The 18,322-nt window shown below is 42.2% G+C and overlaps 1 protein-coding gene across 6 annotated transcripts in view; it reads left to right on the forward strand.

Annotated features, from left to right (window-relative positions):
- The window catches only part of LOC129838076 (pleckstrin homology domain-containing family F member 2), a 30,113-nt gene that overhangs the window by 3,921 nt on the left and 7,870 nt on the right, over window positions 1-18,322 (forward strand). For 2 of the 6 annotated variants that reach the window (XR_008756822.1, XM_055904768.1), the window contains exon 2: window positions 14,715-14,843. The exons of 1 other annotated variant lie outside the window; for it this stretch is intronic. Coding sequence is in view for 4 of the 5 variants with exons in the window: in XM_055904768.1 (XP_055760743.1) it covers window positions 14,753-14,843 (91 nt within the window). In the remaining variant the exon portion in view is untranslated. Of the gene's footprint in view, window positions 1-6,017; window positions 6,776-14,714; window positions 14,860-18,322 lie in introns of those variants that run through there. 3 more of the 6 variants (XM_055904769.1, XM_055904770.1, XM_055904771.1) reach the window with 3 other exon arrangements.

Raw genomic sequence — 18,322 nt, forward strand, 5'->3', positions numbered from 1 at the left:
GCACAGTGTAGCCTTTTTGTCTTCTGAAGATGATACCTAGCCAATCAGGTGTTTGCGCCAGGTAGCCTAGTGGTTAGAGCTTTGGGCCAGTAACCGAAAGGTTGCTGCGTCGAATCCCAGAGCTGACAAGGTAAAAATCTGTCGTTCTGCCCACTGTTCCCCGGTACGCCGTCTTTGTAAATAAGAATTTGTTCTTAACTGACTTGCCTAGTTAAATAAATAAAAATAAGATTTTGTTAGATGAAACGAAGCTTCGGATGTCATTGGTCACGTGCCTTTGATAAAGCGATACAAGCATCGGCACACTGCTTAAAAATAAACTGCTTAGCAATTGCCTCGGAGCACCGGTATTAAACGTAACATCACTAGTTTATGGAAGACAGTGGACTAGCTAATTAGCTATCTGCGTCACTGACACCTGTGTGTAAACAAAAGACAGATGCAACAAACATCTTGTCACTGAAAAATACTGTCGGGTGCAACTGTGTTAAAACCGGTTAAAACATTGTATAGTACTAAGTGTGTTTTTAATTTGTGAAATTATTTTGTTTTGAGATGAAAGTAGAGGGATTTCTCTTTCTAGAACCGTACTGCAATTGAGAATCAATGCTTTCTTAAGGGTCCTTCCTAACAATGCAGAGAATTGTATAAATAATAGAAAACAAGGAATAAATACACAGTGAGTAATGATAACTTGGCTGTATACACGGGGTACCAGTACCGAGTCAATGTGCAGGGGTACGGGGTAATTGAGGTAGATTGAGGCGTTTGTGACGAGTCAAAATAGTTAGTGCAAAAAGGGCCAATGCAGATAGTCAGGGAAGCCATTTGGTTAACTATTTACCAGTCTTATGGCTTGGGGGTAGAAGCAGTTCAGGGTCCTTTTGGTTCCAGACTTGGTGCATCGGTACTGCTTGCTGTGCAGTAGCAGAGCGAACAGTCTATGACCTGGGTGGCTGGAGTCTTTGACAATTTTTAGGGACTTTTTTTTTAAGGACACTGACTAGTATAGAGGTCCTGATGGCAGGGAGCTCGTCCCCAATGATGTACTGGGCTGTACGGACTACCATTAACACCTTGTGGTTGGATGCCAAGCAGTTGCCATACCAAGTGGTGCAACCATTCAAGATCATTTCAATGGTGCAGCTGTATAACTTTTTGAGGATCTGAGGGCCCATGCCAAAAAGGGCTGTTGCGATCACAAAAAAATGTCAATGTCAAAAATAAAAATGCGAAGCAAACCAAACTCTTTGGTCCTTTAAAAACCTGATGTATGTAAAATATTGTGTGCTATATAAAAAGAAAGGAGGACCAAGGCACTCTTCATATAATTAATTAAAATGCCACGAAGGCCATGCAGCCGAAACGCATCGGTTTTTAAACAACTTTGTTTCTATTGAACATGCCATACTAATAAAGGCATTTTAATTAATTATATGAAGAGTGCCTTGGTCCTCCTTTCTTTTTGATGACCAATTTACCCCTTTCACCAAAGAGCACCTTCTATCTACCAAAATATACTATAGTGTACCTTAGTAGCGCTTCCCTTCCTCCTCTTTCTATTGTGTGCTAAATGTTGGAAAATATACTGAACAAAAATATAAATGCAATATGCAACAATTTCAATAATTTGACTGATTTACAGTTCATATAAGGAAATCTGTTAATTGAAATAAATTCATTACATGCTGACCAGACCAGACACGTTGCGTGCTCGAGCGTTGCAAAATAAATTTAGAAATCCATGTTATTCAATTATTGCACCCACACTGCTCGCGCACGTCAAGGGCTAAAATAGAACTCATTCCTATTTCTGACGCAGATCGCACTGCAAGTCCTGCCTCTCCCATCTCCTCATTGGTTTATAGAAGCAGGTACCCACATGCCATCTCCTCATTGGTTATACCCACGTGGGTGATTGAATGATGAACTTTGTTGCCAGTTGTCGTGGAAATACAATGAAAGTTTAGATGAGATCGCCATATAAGTTCAAAGATGAAAAAGCCTGGAAGGAGGAGAGATGACTAGAAACGATTCGGTTGGCCGTTTTATGTGTGGATTAATTGTCGGAGAAGAGGTCCTTGTGCATTTCAGGTAAAATAACTCAATGTTTATATCCCAGGACAAATTAGCTAGCAACAGCAAGCTAGCTAAATAGGACAAATTAATGTTAGCTAGCAAGTGCAAGCTAGCTAGCTAAATTGCCATACATGTTTAATGCTTTTCGACCTGCCCCCAAATTAATGTCATTGGTTCAGAGTTTGTTTTGATATTTTAACCTGCGTGTTGTGATCGCGTTTGGTGTGTGGGGGGGGGGGGGATACATTTATGCACAATAGCGCACGCACGCAGCCGGTTTGGGTTCCGTGTTAGGCCCTAATCTATGGATTTCACATGACTGGGCAGGGGCGCAGACTGGGAATGTGTTTTCTCCACAAAGGGCTTTATTACAGTCAGAAATACTCCTCAGTTTCATCAGCTGTCCAGGTCAATCCCGCAGTGGAAGAAGCCGGATGTGGAGGTCCAGGGATCTTTTTATTTCAGTTCATGAAACATGGGAACAACGCTTTACATGTAGTTTTTTATTTTAGTTCAGTATAAATGAATGTGTCTCTGGATGACTGATGTTTGTTTCCAACATTAGGTATGTTTTCCTGAATAAGTTGAATCTGCTTTGTGTTTTGTTTCCTTGCCAGCGCCTTTTGCGATACTGGTATCATCATGTATCTATTGCCAAATCTTTTCACCCTCCTGAGGGGGAAGAGGCGTTGTCGTGCATTCTAAGAGGCATTGTTGCGCCTTCTTCATGACTGTTTAGACCATGATAGTTCCTTAGCAATGTGGACACCGAGGAACTTGAAGCTCTCGACCCTCTGTTTCCTGTAGTCCACAATCAGCTACTTTGTCTTGCTGATGTTGAGGGAGAGATTGTTGTCCTGGCACCACACTGCTTAGTCACCTCCCTATAGGCTGTCTCATCATCGTTGGTGATCAGGCCTACCACATTTGTGTCGTCAGCAAACTTAATGATGGTGTTGGAGTTGTGCATGGCTACAGGAGGGGACTGAGCACGCACCCCCGAGGGGCCTCAATGTTGGAGGTCAGCGTGGTGGATGTGTTATTGCCTACCCTCACCACATGGGAGCGGCCCGCCAGGAAGTCCAGGATCCAGTTGCAGAGGGATGTGTTCAGTCCCACGGTCCTGAGCTTATTGATGAGCTTGGAATGCACTATGGTGTTGGAATGCTGAGATGTAGTCAATAAACAGCATTCTCACATAGGTGTTCCTCTTGTCCAGGTGGCAGAGGGCACTGTGGAATGCAATAGAGATTAACGCTATGCTCCTTTAGTCCATTATTGGGCTAGTTAATTAGACAGAATTTAGATAGCTAGCCGTTTTGTTGTTTATCACCACATCCAGTACTTAAGTAACTAGAGAGCTTAGAACGGCCATAAATAGATTCAACTCACTTAGCTAGCTAACTAGTAATCATGACAAATATCAATCACCATTTAAACTTGTAGAAACTTGAATGCAGAACACCACCACAATGACGGCTCAGCTATCATTAAATGTACTTTATCCTCGTCCTGGGGAGGCAAAGGTGTGTACCTTTTTTGTTTGTTTTTCCTTGCTCAGTTTGTAAAGCATGGCACCACCAACGGCAGAATAGTGGGTACGATTCCCAGGACCAACCTCGCGTAAATGTATGCATGCGTACTGCAAGTTACTTTGGCTAAATGCGTCTGCTTATGGCATATCTTTTCCTTAGCACTACACAACTGATTCAAATGATTAACTCATCAAGCTTTGAGGATTTGAATCAGGTGTGTAGTGCTAAGGCTAAAATATGCAACTCTTTCAGTTGCCAGGACCAGGATTAAGAAATTGCGATTACGACATCAGCTAGCTAGTTTTTCACCTGGTCAGAGCATCAGCCTTGTACAATTTTGTCAAAATTAGAGGTATTGAGCAATCTAGCGGTTGCTTTTGCTCTGTTACGAAACACACACACACACAAACGACTACCCAGTGCCTGATGCTGCTCACTCTCTCCTAACTGTAGAGTAGCCTAGATGGTTTAGGGCAAAAGGACAACGTTGTGCAAGTGTGTCAATAGGCCATTGCCTATTGAATGCAGGTGCTGTCATTCCCCCCCCCCCCCCGAGTAGTTTCACGTGGTCAGAGGCAAAGCATAAAATGTGCATCTGAAAAGAAGCACCTACAATAAGTTGTTTGACAGCGGTTTTATCCCTTTTTTTTTAGCTTAATGATGTAAAACCAGTTTTCTACGAGCTAGGCCTAGGTGAGGCTAAATGCAGTCGACTTGCCCAGGAGGACTCCTTCCAGCCTCAGGCAACTTGCTGCTCTGCCGCACCGGTACAGGATGTTGCTCTGGTTCCTGTAATCCAATATGGCTCTGTTTATAAATGGATGCAGATTAAATACACTAGAATAGTTCCCACTCTGAAACAAATAGGTTGCCGTCGCTTTAGTAGATCACAGGTATTGTTTAGCTTGCTAAAGTTATCGGTGTAGTGTATGTCAATTGTGTTTATCTTTCTCACCAGGAAGTAGTTCTGTCACGAAGGCCTATAATGTGATAGTTAATAGTTTTCTGTCGCAACAGGAGGGTTTTTCATATTATGTAAGCATTTCACTTCTGCATTTGTTGTGCCTACCTCCCACCTGGCGTTTTTGAAAAGGCACAATTCAGACTCACTTTTGCAGTGCCTTTTTACTTCTAATTTATTCTCTTTATGTCTCTGTGAGAGGATTTCACTTGTGACAACTTCACTTTTATCCACATGGAGGTAAACAAACAGTTAGCAAAATGGGCTGTGAGTAGCCTAGTTTTTTCTTGCTATTAGCAGACAGCCACTTTAAAATAAAACTAACTGCAAGCCTTACCACTCAACCTTTTTACCGTTCTCTGCTACCTTTTCTATTAAAATGTCCCAGAAGTGAATATGATGAACGCATATGCACATCTGAATGAGTGTAACAGATGTTATGGTGCATTCCTGTGTAGATAACTCTTCGCTGTTAATGCTCCTACAGACACACACCATGGTTGAGTTTAACGAGCACTACCAAAAACCTGGAAGAGCAGCCATTTCACATGTCATCAGAAAATATAATGTGTTCATACTCAAACCCCATATGGAGCTCAGCTACCCTTTTTTCACATTAAACATCAATCTGTAGTGAATGCTGTTGCCTGCTGCTGAGGGAGCGATCATAGCTTTCTGAGTGAGTGGTATAAGTAACAACAACTTCTCCACATAGAAGCAGAGAGCTTAAGGATCAACCACATGACACAGTGCCCTTTGACCTCTACTACAACTCGGTCGGAAAGAGGCGTGTCAGTCGGACTCTTGATCTCCATGGTGATTTTACAACCCTGTGAGTGGTCTGAGCTAATGCATAGACTTACTAAAGCTCCCACGCTGCCTGTACTGGAAATTGTAGAGGTGGAAATGATGTTGTCAACCTATAGGCCTAGCCTAAAAAATAATGTTGAGACAAAAAGGTACTTTGATCATATATAGCGTGTCAACTTTTGGCCTGAGAGGCAGCTGAAGTCAAAGGGTGGTGACCTCAAAGGTTTAAGCCAAGTTCATTTGGGTCAGGCACTTTGTCTTTGACAATCTTTCAATGATTTCTGTCAAATCAAATCCCATGATCCATCGCCTGCTCCATTAAATCGATTCAGAGGTTTTATGTAGCCTAGTCCACAACAATCTGGGGTGGCTTCCCCTCTAGTCAAAGTTAACATCCTTTCTGCCTAATGCTTTTTTTACTAGCTTTTCTTAGTCAGCAAAGTTATGGCAAGGACTAAAGCTTTCCCTCCAAGGTTCTCGGTAGAGAATAGTCGCTGAATAATTATTTGCCATTTTAAGAGTAGAGGTTTTTATTTTTTTTGTCCCTCAAACCAGTGTTTTTTTTATTTATTTAAGCTCTCACCTGCACAAGGTTATAATCTAGCCTATCTACAGGTGGCTTCACTGTAATCATTTACACAGTGGAATGTCCCACACCTTCACTTGAAGGTTAAGGTCCCCTAACAAAGGTTAGACTGAAGCAACCTGGTTGCTGTTGGATTGATAAGGGCCCTCCCTGTATTCTGTAAATGCAGTGCACTGGACATGCTTTGGTTAGACTGCCCTTTTGCTCTGGTTTAGAGAGCACATTCACAACAGTCCCAAGCAATTGTGCATGTCATGAATTAGGCTTGGGCAGTATACCATATGCCAGGGTATTTGGAAAAAGCCAAGGGATGGTTTTTCAATACTGTTTTATACATTTTAATATTTGTAGATACTTTTGAAGTAAATACCTGCAGTCAACTTGTGCAATACTATAGGAGATAAAGAACATTGCGTAATATAGTTATCCTGTCACATTTTTATGAAGCTTACGGTAGTCCCTAGTCACGTGTCACATGGTGTTTGTTTACAAGCAACTACGACGAGAGATCGGAGCTTTGTGAGTCACTCACTGTTGTGCAGCATGCGCCAGGGGATCTAATTACACTATGGAATTCACAACTAAATGTTTGCCAGCTAGATATCTTATAACGTATGTTAACAGTCTAAAATGTGCAAAATGTCTGCAGTTGTGCATTTGGTGTGTAAATTTAGTAGCTAGTTAGCTATCTAACTAAGTGGTTAGCTTATTCCAAAATCAAGCATTAGCTTGGTAGCAGCAGAGAATCACATCCTGGATCAAGAGCCTTGCTGGAAAATATTTGTTTTGTGTGCAACAAAATGAGTGAGTAGTATTTTTGAGTTACTTGTATAGTTTAGTTCAGAAACTGTACAACATGTTTACAATGCGCTCTTTAGCATTTTGTTGGTATTCTCTATTGGGATTTTACATATACAGTGCATTCGGAAACTATTTAGACCCCTTCCCCTTTTCCAATGTTTGTTACGTTACAGCCTTATTCTGACATGGATGAAAAACATGGATGAATCCTGTTTCCATTGATCATCCTAGAGATGTTTATACAACTTGTTTTGAGTCTACCTGTGGTAATTTCAATTGATTGGACATGATTTGGAAAGGCGCACACACACACACCAGTCTATACAAGGTCCCACAGTTGACAGTGCATGTCAGAGCAAATCCAAGGTCGACGAAATTGTCAGTAGAGTTCTGAGACAGGATTGTGTCGAGGCACAGATCTGGGGAAGGGTACCATATCGACTGTAGTAGTGCCATCATGCCACTATATCATCGGAGGCCATTAGGTCAAATGGCTTGTTTCGAAAGGTTACCAAAAGGAGAGGTTACCCGCCCCCCCCCCCCCCCCCCCCCCCCAACTTGTGCAACTTTCCCTTTCTTGACGATTCAGTACATATCCAGATACATGGGCTCCAATACGATACAGGAACAATATGTTTTGATTTTGAACGACTCGGTGCGATTTGGTTTGATTAGAGGAACGAAACGATAAGATTCGATGCACTGACATTTGTTGTATAAACACATTCGTTTTCCATTCTAATCTGCAGCTAATGGAGTTTATGAGCTGGGCGCCTCTAAGCTGAATCTGTCTGAGCTGACCTCTCTCACTGTGTGTGTAAATTATGTGTATATGTCGGGACTTGCTCAGCCATAAGGGAGACTCTGCATCTACCACCCCACCTATCAGATAATGGGGATAATGTTTGCTTTTTGTCCCTCAACTTTCGATCTGAAATCCCCATCACCAACTAATTTTGTCATTTTTGCAGATTCAAAGTGTTTGAGCTAGTAATGTATCAATATTCATCATTGCAAATTAGCTATGACATAGCCAATGAATATAGAGCACAATTTGGGATTTCAGCCCTGTCTCAATTGAATGGTTTAGACCTTTTTGGAAGTTGGAACTGGCTTCAAGGTCCAGAGTTGAATTTGAGGGCTTTAGTCTATTGATAGACTGGGTAAATCTAGATGTACCCTAGGACTGTCCACAGTACAGGGGAATGCATATTCAATAGGAGTATGTGCATGCATTGAGTTATTGAGCTTGTTTTGCTGATTCCATGTGGCTACAGATGAAAAACAATCTGTTTCCCTTCCATTTGGGACTTATTTTATTATACTGATCAACATCATTTGCTGCTTTTCTTTCATTCTAAAAGTTTGCGCTCTCTCTTTAAGACCCTTGACTTCATTCACACAGTCAGTTCGAGGCTAGAGCAAAGATGATATGTGAATTGGGGGAGACGATGAAAATGTTATGTTTTTGGTGTCAATCAGCTTTGAAATCAGCAATATTTTGCGCTAACATTTGCATATCAGAAGCATGGTACTAGGGTAGTGAATTGATGTTTGCTTCAGCTAGCAAGGAAAGTTGGCCTATAATTTTAATTTGTATTTATTTAACTAGGCAAGTTAGTTAAGAACAAATTCTTATTTACAATGAAGACCTACCCCAGCCAAACCCTAACCCGGACGACGCTGGGCCATTTGTGCGCTGCCTTATGGGACTCCCAATCACGTCCGGTTGTGATACAGCCTGGAATCGAACCAGGGTCTGTAGTGACGCCTCTAGCACTGAGATGCAGTGCCTTAGACCGCTGCGCTTCTCTGAAGCTACCGGTATCTTCTTGCAAGTGTTTTAGCATGTAATGCTAATGAGTGCAGTGGTTCCTCAGGCCAGGCTAGAGCTAGCAAAGAGTAAGTGGAGCAGGGACGGTGCTCTCTCGCTGTAAGGGGACATCGGCTGACCTGATACAGACATACTTGATCCACTCTCAATCAGTAGACGACGTTAGGCACATTTGACACTGACAGAAGTACCGAAAGTAACAAATTCTAGTAACAAACTTTCATTTTCTAGTATTGAAAAACGACTACAGTGCAATGGTACCTGTCAGTACCAAGGACTCAACATATTTTTTTCTGGCTGTCTGGCCCTTGGTGATTGGGGCTGGCTGCAGAGTGGGCATCAGCTCAGAGAATGGAGAGCAGAGAGTTGGGTGTAGTGAAGTAGTAGCCTAAATTATTTTGGAGGTGTCTGGTCACTGGTGACATTCATTCTCATTGAGGAGGCATAGGCCTGTAGCTGTACTGTACGTCGGCTTACATAAACACCTGCTGTGGTGGTGAGTGTCAAATGTCTCACATATACAGTGAGGGTGGGCTTATCCTCTCATACAACCTGTGCTACATGGTCCAAGGTGTAGTGAATCATGAGCTTGGCAGTCATACTTTCACTTTAATAGCTGAAATGCTTGAGGCGGATCTTTTCTTCCTGTCTGGTTGAATTATGCAATCCTCTGTCTTTCATGCAATGCTTCCTTCAGTTAAAGGGGCAATCAGCAGTTTCTACATACGTTTTAGACTTATACACTGAGTGTACAAAACATTACAAACACCTTCCTAATATTGAGTTGCACCCCCCCACCTTTTCTTTTGCCCTCAGAACATGAAATCTACAAGGTGTCGAAAGCGTTACACCGGGATAATGTCCCGTGTTCATGCCAATGTTTTCCACAGTTGTCAAGTTGGCTGGATGTTCTTTTGGTGGTGAACCATTCTTGAAGCACACGGGAAACTATTGAAAAACCCAGCAGTGTTGCAGTTCTTGACACAAACCGATGCGCCTGGCACCTACTGCCATACCCTGTTCAAAGGCACTTAAATCTTTTGTCTTGCCTATTCACCCTCTGAATGGCACACACAATTCATGTCTGAATTGTCTCAAGGCATAAAAATCCTTCTTTAACCCATCTCTTCCCCTTCATCTACACTGATTTGAAGTGACATCAATAAGGGATCATAGGATTCAACTGGATGCACCTGGTCAGTTTGTCATGAAAAGAGCAGATTTTCTTAATGTTTTGTACACTCAGTGTAAATTATATATGCCCATTGATTCTTGAAGAATTTAACTTATAAATGTCTCATGACCTAAGTTCAACTGTCGTACCCCATCAGAACCCAAACTATAAACATGTTTTACTCCCACTGTTTGTCAACAAAGTAAATACAAATGCTATATAGCCTTCAAACATGGTTAAAACTATCATTTTGATATCATGGATGGTGAATCCTTGCATCCATAGCTCTGTCTATGAATTTGAGTGGTTAGATTTCTCAAGGCCCATCCCTTAACTTTTTACTGAAACTGGTGGGGAGGTCACTTTGTTATTGTTTTAACTGCTGATTGCCGCTTTAAGGTCGTGAATTCGTGTTTTGGTGAGCGGTGTAAAAATATCTTGATGCTCATCTCTTCAGATGAATGTGTGCAGGGTAATTACTTCCTCTGTAGGAGGAGGCTGTGGCAAACTGTGCATACACCAAAAACATGAGCGCCCCCCCAACAGTGAGGTTGTTAAGCTACCACGCCACAAGTGTTTATAGACCCAGAGGCGCAACATCGCGAGACTTCCAGAAACGGCTGCGAAATAGACTAAGCAGACAGGCTGGGGTTTGGGGTTTGAGAAGTCAATGAGAGCAGTGAAATTCTCCCTTAGTAGTTAATTTTCTCAATCTAAAGGCACAACCTAGATTCAAGTCAATGTCTTAATAAGTAGTTGAACATGTTTTTACTTAAATTGACATACTAGCACGTTATGATTTTTGTCAAAAACAACTTTATATTGAGTGCCTTTGCTTTGACGGCCTGCACATGCGAAGTTTGGCGCCAGACGACCGTTAGACCTGCTGACGTGTTTCTACGCATGAGCTTAGCTAGCCAACGTCGCAATGACATCGCCTACAAGCGTGATCGAGGATTTCTATTGGCGAAGCAGTTTCTGCCTGTCTTTGACCTCTCATATGCAAAAGCAGCAGCATCCTTGTCAACAACAGAACCCTTTTAATTGGTTTTGCTTGTTTTGGAGATTTCTGTTTGGGTTAGAGCATACAAACACCTCTCTTTCTTCCGCCACTTTCATTCTCTTGGTATCTGAGTCACTTCTGTCTTGCCAGGGTTCATGAGACATGGGCCGGTATAGAACTGCATTGCACTTTGACTCAAACAGTGATCCTCAACAAGTATTCTAGTGTCTGACAGTTAGGCTAAGTAATGTTGTAGCCCAGGATTGAGGAGAAAGGTTGAATGTCCTCCGCTGCCTCCCTCTGTCTGCTTCATGAAGACAAGAGTTTTGCAATGGTGACCCATCTGGGGAAACCTTGGATTATTTTTTAGATGTACTGTCTCCCAATTTGAGACTGAAAGAAGACTGTTTTGCATTGAGTGCCTCTTCTGTTCAACGTTACAGGAAGGTAAGGGCAAGGAACCATTCATTATGAGAGCCAGGCCTTTTTTAAAGCTGTTGTTTATTGGCAGTGTCTCCTATACCATTAGTTTATTATGACCATTACACCATGTAATTGGATGCCCTCCTGCCTAGGGAAAATGTTAGCATTATTGGCCTTGATGTTGCCTCAGGAAGATGTTGGGTGGCAACTGTGTTCATTAGGCCTTCCCCACAAACTCATATAAACCTAACATAGAAAATGTTGTGGGGAAAAGAAGAACTAACATCATGAGTGTTGACTTTCCCTAAGTTGTCCTATTTTCATGTCTGCCTAATGTTGGTTGTATTTTCACAACCTCAATCTGCTTCTTGGCAAAATGTCTAGAAAAATAAACTTGAAAGAGTGAGAGGACAGAGCTCGTAATTAGGGATGCACGATATATCGGTGAACATATTGGAATTGGCCAATATTAGCTGAAAATGCCAACATCGGTATCGGCCAATGTCTAGTTTAACGCCAGATGTGCAAAACCAATGTGAAAGCTGACGTGCATACTAGAGGTCGACCGATTTTATGATTTTTCTACGCCAATACCAATTATTGGAGGGCCAAAAAAAGCCGATACCGATTAATCGGCCTATTTATTTATTTATATATATATATTTGTAATGATGACAATTACAACAATACTGAATGAACAATGAACACTTTTATTTTAACATAATATAATACATAAATAAAATCAATTTAATCGAGCCGATCGAGCTGTCAAACAGTCATTTGAAAGAGTAACAAAATTTCAGAGACAACTCAAAGGCAAAATCTATTAAAGCTAAGATAATGGAATTCGTTGCCCTTGAAAATCAACTGTTCGCCGACTGGTCGAGCACCGGTTAACACTACCAAAAGCTCTATTTTTCAGATGTTGCCCTACCGGAGTTACAATGTAATAGCGTCAATGTATGTCAAGAAGCTAATAGCATACTAAGGAACGCCGTTTGGGTCTTTGCGTGTCAAAAACGATACAGTAGCACTGTCAAAGCTGTACAAAAAAGTCAGCAAACACCACGAACGATGTGTTTACAATACCGTGTTGGTAATAAAGCATTATTTGTTTGACCGCAACTTCTGGGGTAGGTAACTTTAGCTTGGTACCTAGCTAGCACCAATACAACGCAACCTGAAAACAACGACCAGTAGAAACTGCAGTCATTTTCATTATTCTTAGCAATGATTTAGGAATCCGTGTGAGTAAGTATTGTTGTTCGCTTATTGATTTTGAACTTCTTCAGTTCATGAAAATAAATAGCTAGCCAGCTACTTAGCTTTGGGCAACAGGGTTAACGTTATAAGCAGCCAGCTAGCTTCATCTGGCTAGTGAGGCTCGACCGGACCGGATTATGTGTTGTGAAGCTAGCCACAATAAGGATTAAGCACAATAGTGGAATTTGCAGTTTGCCTTAAAAATTAAAGTATGTCATTGACAGTGATGGAAATGAATACAAATAGTAGAATTATACTATTATTTTGAAGGCTAACCACGAAGTCCGCTATTGTGGCTAATCCTTATTGTGGCTAGCTTCACATAGATGGGTCCGACCACCATTTAATCAAATAAGAACTGTTTTATAAATTAGGGTTATTTTTAGATGACACAGAGCAATATAGTTAGCTAGCTAACTATAGCTACTGAAACAGATTGTCATTTTTGGGGAAGAACATTGTTTGCATCCATGAGCTAGCTAGCTTTTTTTTATGACCAGCACTGTAGGTGCGCTATACAACTTTACCAGCATCATAGCATACGTATCGATGAATCGTTGTGACATATGAAATACGAGTGATAGTGTAATCAATGTGTAATAACTATGTAAAAAAAATAAAAAATGAACACGTTAAATTATTATGTGACGTGCAGTCATATTCAGGCCCCGATTGGTCAACAAACTTCTTTGACACATAAAATAGTGTTAAATACTATATTTTTTGACACGCAAAGACCCAAATGGCTTTCCTTAGAAATCCTGGTTGAGAATGAAAAGACTGAACAAATGAACAACGAAACAGCCGGGCAAGCAAGTGAAAAATAAGGTTTTGATGATGTTTTACTGGAAATGGGGACATACGTAAATGCCAACAAAATATATTTTTGGTGTGTGTATAACCTTTATTTAACTTGGCAAGTCAGTCAAGAACAAATTCTAATTTACAATGACGGCCTACCCCGGCCAAACCCGGACGACGCTGGGCCAATTGTGCGCCGCCCTATGGAACTTCCAATCACTGCCGGATGTGATACGGCCTGGATTCGAACCAGGGACTGTAGTAACGCCTCTTGCACTGAGATGCAGTGCCTTAGGGCGCTGCTTGTGTATGTTAACTTTTTAACTGTACTAGAATGCTTAAAAGGCCACAGTAATTTTTAATATTGGTATAATTTTCTTTGGCAAGCAAAATATTGGATATCGGTATCAGCCAAAAATGTCATATCGGTGCATCACTACTCATAAACTATTAATCATGGGTTTATCTTTAGCTCCTACTTCTCCCGTAACCTGAGTTAGGCTATAGCAACAAGTGTTGGCGTCAGCTAACCCTGCCATTCAAAATTAAGTCTTTAGTCCTGTTACTCCAGCATCCAAAACTATGAGGAGTGCGTTGTAAAAGGTTGTCCTTTTTCCCAACCTGTCCAAGATCTGGTGTCGCTGATGGAAGGGGAAAGCTTATGAGGTTTTGAAAGGACCAGCTGGTGATGGGGAAGCCCATGGTGCTGGGATAGAGGTGTATTCACCACCTTGCTACCCTCTGCTACCTGGCACATTCTTCAACCTGGTGACCCTCGGCCATTTGCCAACTTGTACGTCCACTCAGGGTCAAGAGGCACAAGAGCAACCAATCAGCAAATGACAAACTTAAACACTCCCAAGTGTTGTTGCTACTTGTTGCGTGGTGTCTGACCGGAGTCCAGGTTTGTGTGAGGGGGTGGTTATCCTGTATGTGTTTTGGCTAGGTAGTTGTTTGCTATGTTATTTTTGTTTGAGTTTTGATAGAACTCTTGAAATCAAGTCTTTCATCTGTCATTATAACAGTACTAAATCTTTCGGGGACATACACACGTGTTTGATGCGACGACTAACGAGTAATTACCTAGTTCCAGTGCGTATTTTCTTTCGTCAATGATCATTTGGACAAATCACGATTTTACAGGTGTGCTCATCTTTAACATTTCAGAGATTGGGGACATTTGGCCCATAAACTTGCCTGTAACCTGCAAGGAGAGGGGGTGGAGCTACAGCTCTGCTTCCCCTCCTCGTTCTAGTGTCTTTTCTAGCTAGACTGCCCCCAGAACTTAATCGAGCATCTGATGCAATTTCGTGGTATTTTAGTTATGGATTTCCGAGATTACTAGGTAGTGGACCCTGTGTACCCTACCTATTTGACAGCAGCAGTACATCTGTAGTATTAAAATATCTACGTTAATTCAGTCTGTATGTGCTTACTCTTTCAGGCAGTGCACTGGTTCACCCGTTGTGCTGAAGGTGGTGTATGACCCGAGCTATGCTGAAAGGACATGAATGTTTTTCTGTCTTCCCCATCTGTTTACTGCGTGTCACACTGAAGAGGAGGCGGCGTGAAAGTGAGACTGATGTCTTGTAGGTCATAATGCTGTTATTTTGGATGAGAGCTGGAATCTGCATCTTCAGAACTAAATCTATTGAATCCACTGAAGCAGTACATGTACTATAGGCCTAAGACATGTTAGGCCTCTTACTGTATAAAGTTAATGCAAAATCTTTAGCCTCACTCTGAAGCACTTTTCTCTGAAATTGCATAGGCCTCCCTCTCCACTCTGTGTTTAACTTTGCAAAGCAGAGGTGAGTCACAGTAGTTCAGGCACAACCAGGATTGGCAGTTGGTTTTGTCCCAACATGTTGGGCCCTTCAGATGAAAACAACCACGCCTAACCTGGTGGGCGCAGAGCGTCACGCTTTAATGCTGAATGTCAAAGCGCCCTCGTATGCTTTTTCCATTTACATGTAGGTGTTTGAATCGATGCTGCAATGCAGCCTCACCACCGCAAAGTTGATTTTTTTTTGGACAGTGTAACGTGATCAAGATCAAATCAAATCAAATGTATTTATATAGCCCTTCGTACATCAGCTGATATCTCAAAGTGCTGTACAGAAACCCAGCCTAAAACCCCAAACAGCAAGCAATGCAGGTGTAGAAGCACGGTGGCTAGGAAAAACTCCCTAGAAAGGCCAAAACCTAGGAAGAAACCTAGAGAGGAACCAGGCTATGAGGGGTGGCCAGTCCTCTTCTGGCTGTGCCGGGTGGAAATTATAACAGAACATGGCCAAGATGTTCAAATGTTCATAAATGACCAGCATGGTCAAATAATAATAATCACAGTAGTTGTCGAGGGTGCAGCAAGTCAGCACCTCAGGAGTAAATGTCAGTTGGCTTTTCGTAGCCAATCATTCAGAGTATCTCTACTGCTCCTGCTGTTTCTAGAGAGTTGAAAACAGCAGGTTTGGGACAGGTAGCACGTCCAGTGAACAGGTCAGGCTTCCATAGCCGCAGGCAGAACAGTTGAAACTGGAGCAGCAGCATGGTCAGGTGGACTGGGGACAGCAAGGAGTCATCATGCCAGGTAGTCCTGAGGCATGGTCCTAAGGCTCAGGTCCTCCGAGAGAGAGAAAGAGAAAGAGAGAATTAGAGAGAGCGTACTTTAATTCACACAGGACACCGGATAAGACAGGAGAAGAACTCCAGATATAACAAACTGACCCTAGCCCCCCGACACATAAACTACTGGCTGAGACAGGAGGGGTCAGGAGACACTGTGGCCCCATCCGATGATACCCCCGAACAGGGCCAAACAGGAAGGATATAACCCCACCCACTTTGCCAAAGCACAGCCCCCACACCACTAGAGGGATATCTTCAACCACCAATTTACCATCCTGAGACAAGGCCGAGTATAGCCCACAAAGATCTCCGCCACGGCACAACCCAAGGGGGGGGTGCCAACCCAGACAGGAAGATCACGTCAGTGACTCAACCCACTCAAGTGACGCACCCATCCTAGGGACGGCATGAAAGAGCACCACTAAGCCAGTGACTCAGCCCCTGTAATAGGGTTAGAGGCTGAGAATCCCAGTGGAGAGAGGGGAACCGGTCAGGCAGAGACAGCAAGGGCGGTTCGTTGCTCCAGAGCCTTTCCGTTCACCTTCACACTCCTGGGCCAGACTACACTCAATCATATGACCCACTGAAGTAAAGACTTAAAAGTTGAGACCGAGTCTGCGTCTTTCACATGGGTAGGCAGACCATTCCATAAAAAGGGAGATCTATAGGAGAAAGCCCTGCCTCCAGCTGTTTGCTTAGAAATTCTAGGGACAATTAGGAGGCCTGCGTCTTGTGACTGTAGCGTACGTGTAGGTATGTACGGCAGGACCAAATCGGAAAGATAGGTAGGAGCAAGCCCATGTAAGGCTTTGTAGGTTAGCAGTAAAACCTTGAAATCAGCCCTTGCCTTACCAGGAAGCCAGTGTAGGGAGGCTAGCACTGGAGTAATATGATCAAATTGTTTGTTTCTAGTCAGGATTCTAGCAGCCGTATTTAGCCCTAACTTAAGTTTATTTAGTGCTTCATCCGGGTAGCCGGAAAGTAGAGCATTGCAGTAGTCTAACCTAGAAGTAACAAAAGCATGGATTCATTTTTCTGCATCATTTCTGGGCAGAAAGTTTCTGATTTTTGCAATGTTACGTAGATGGAAAAAAGCTGTCCTTGAAACAGTCTTGATGTGTTCGTCAAAAGAGAGATCAGGGTCCAGAGTAATGCCGAGGTCCTTCATAGTTTTATTTGAGACGACTTTACAACCATCAAGTTTGTCAGATTCAACAGAAGATCTCTTTGTTTCTTGGGACCTAGAACAAGCATCTCTGTTTTGTCTGAGTTTAAAAGTAGAAAGTTTGCAGCCATCCACTACCTTATGTCTGAAACACAGGCTTCTAGCGAGGGCAATTTTGGGGCTTCACCATGTTTCATTGAAATGTACAGCTGTGTGTCATCCGCGTAGCAGTGAAAGTTAACATTATGTTTTCGAATTACATCCCCAAGAGGTAAAATATATAGTGAAAACAATAGTTTGAGGAACACCGAAATGTACAGTTGATTTGTCAGAGGACAAACCATTCACAGAGACAAACTGATATCTTTCCGACAGATAAGATCTAAACCAGGCCAGAACTTGTCCGTGTAGACCAATTTTGGTTTCCAATCTCTCCAAAAGAATGTGGTGATCGATGGTATCAAAGGCAGCACTAAGGTCTAGGAGCACGAGGACAGATGCAGAGCCTCGGTCTGACGCCATTTAAAAGGTAATTTACCACCTTCACAAGTGCAGTCTCAGTGCTATGATGGGGTCTAAAACCAGACTGAAGCATTTCATATACATTGTTTGTCTTCAGGAAGGCAGTGAGTTGCTGCGCAATAGCTTTTTCTAAAATGTTTGGGAGGAATGGAAGATTTGATATAGGCCGATTTTTAGTTTTTTATATTTTCTGGGTCAAGGTTTGGCTTTTTCAAGAGAGGTTTTATTACTGCCACTTTTAGTGAGTTTGGTACACATCCGGTGGATAGAGAGCCGTTTATTATGTTCAACATAGGAGGGCCAAGTACAGGAAGTAGCTCTTTCAGTAGTTTAGTTGGAATAGGGTCCAGTATGCAGCTTGATGGTTTAGAGGCCATGATTATTTTCATGATTGTGTCAAGAGATATAGTACGAAAACACTTTAGTGTCTCCCTTGATCCTAGGTCCTGGCAGAGTTGTACAGACTCAGGACAGCTGAGCTTTGGAGGAATAAGGAGATTTAAAGAGGAGTCCATAATTTGCTTTCTAATGATCATGATCTTTTCCTCAAAGAAGTTCATGAATTTATTACTGCTGAAGTGAAAGCCATCATCACTTGGGGAATGCTGCTTTTTAGTTAGCTTTGCGACAGTATCAAAAAGAAATTTCGGATGGTTCTTATTTTCCTCAATTAAGTTGGAAAAATAGGATGATCGAGTAGCAGTGAGGGCTCTTCGGTACTGCACGGTACTGTCTTT

Source organism: Salvelinus fontinalis, chromosome 38, assembly GCF_029448725.1.
Source record: "Salvelinus fontinalis isolate EN_2023a chromosome 38, ASM2944872v1, whole genome shotgun sequence".
Lineage (NCBI taxonomy): Eukaryota > Metazoa > Chordata > Actinopteri > Salmoniformes > Salmonidae > Salvelinus > Salvelinus fontinalis.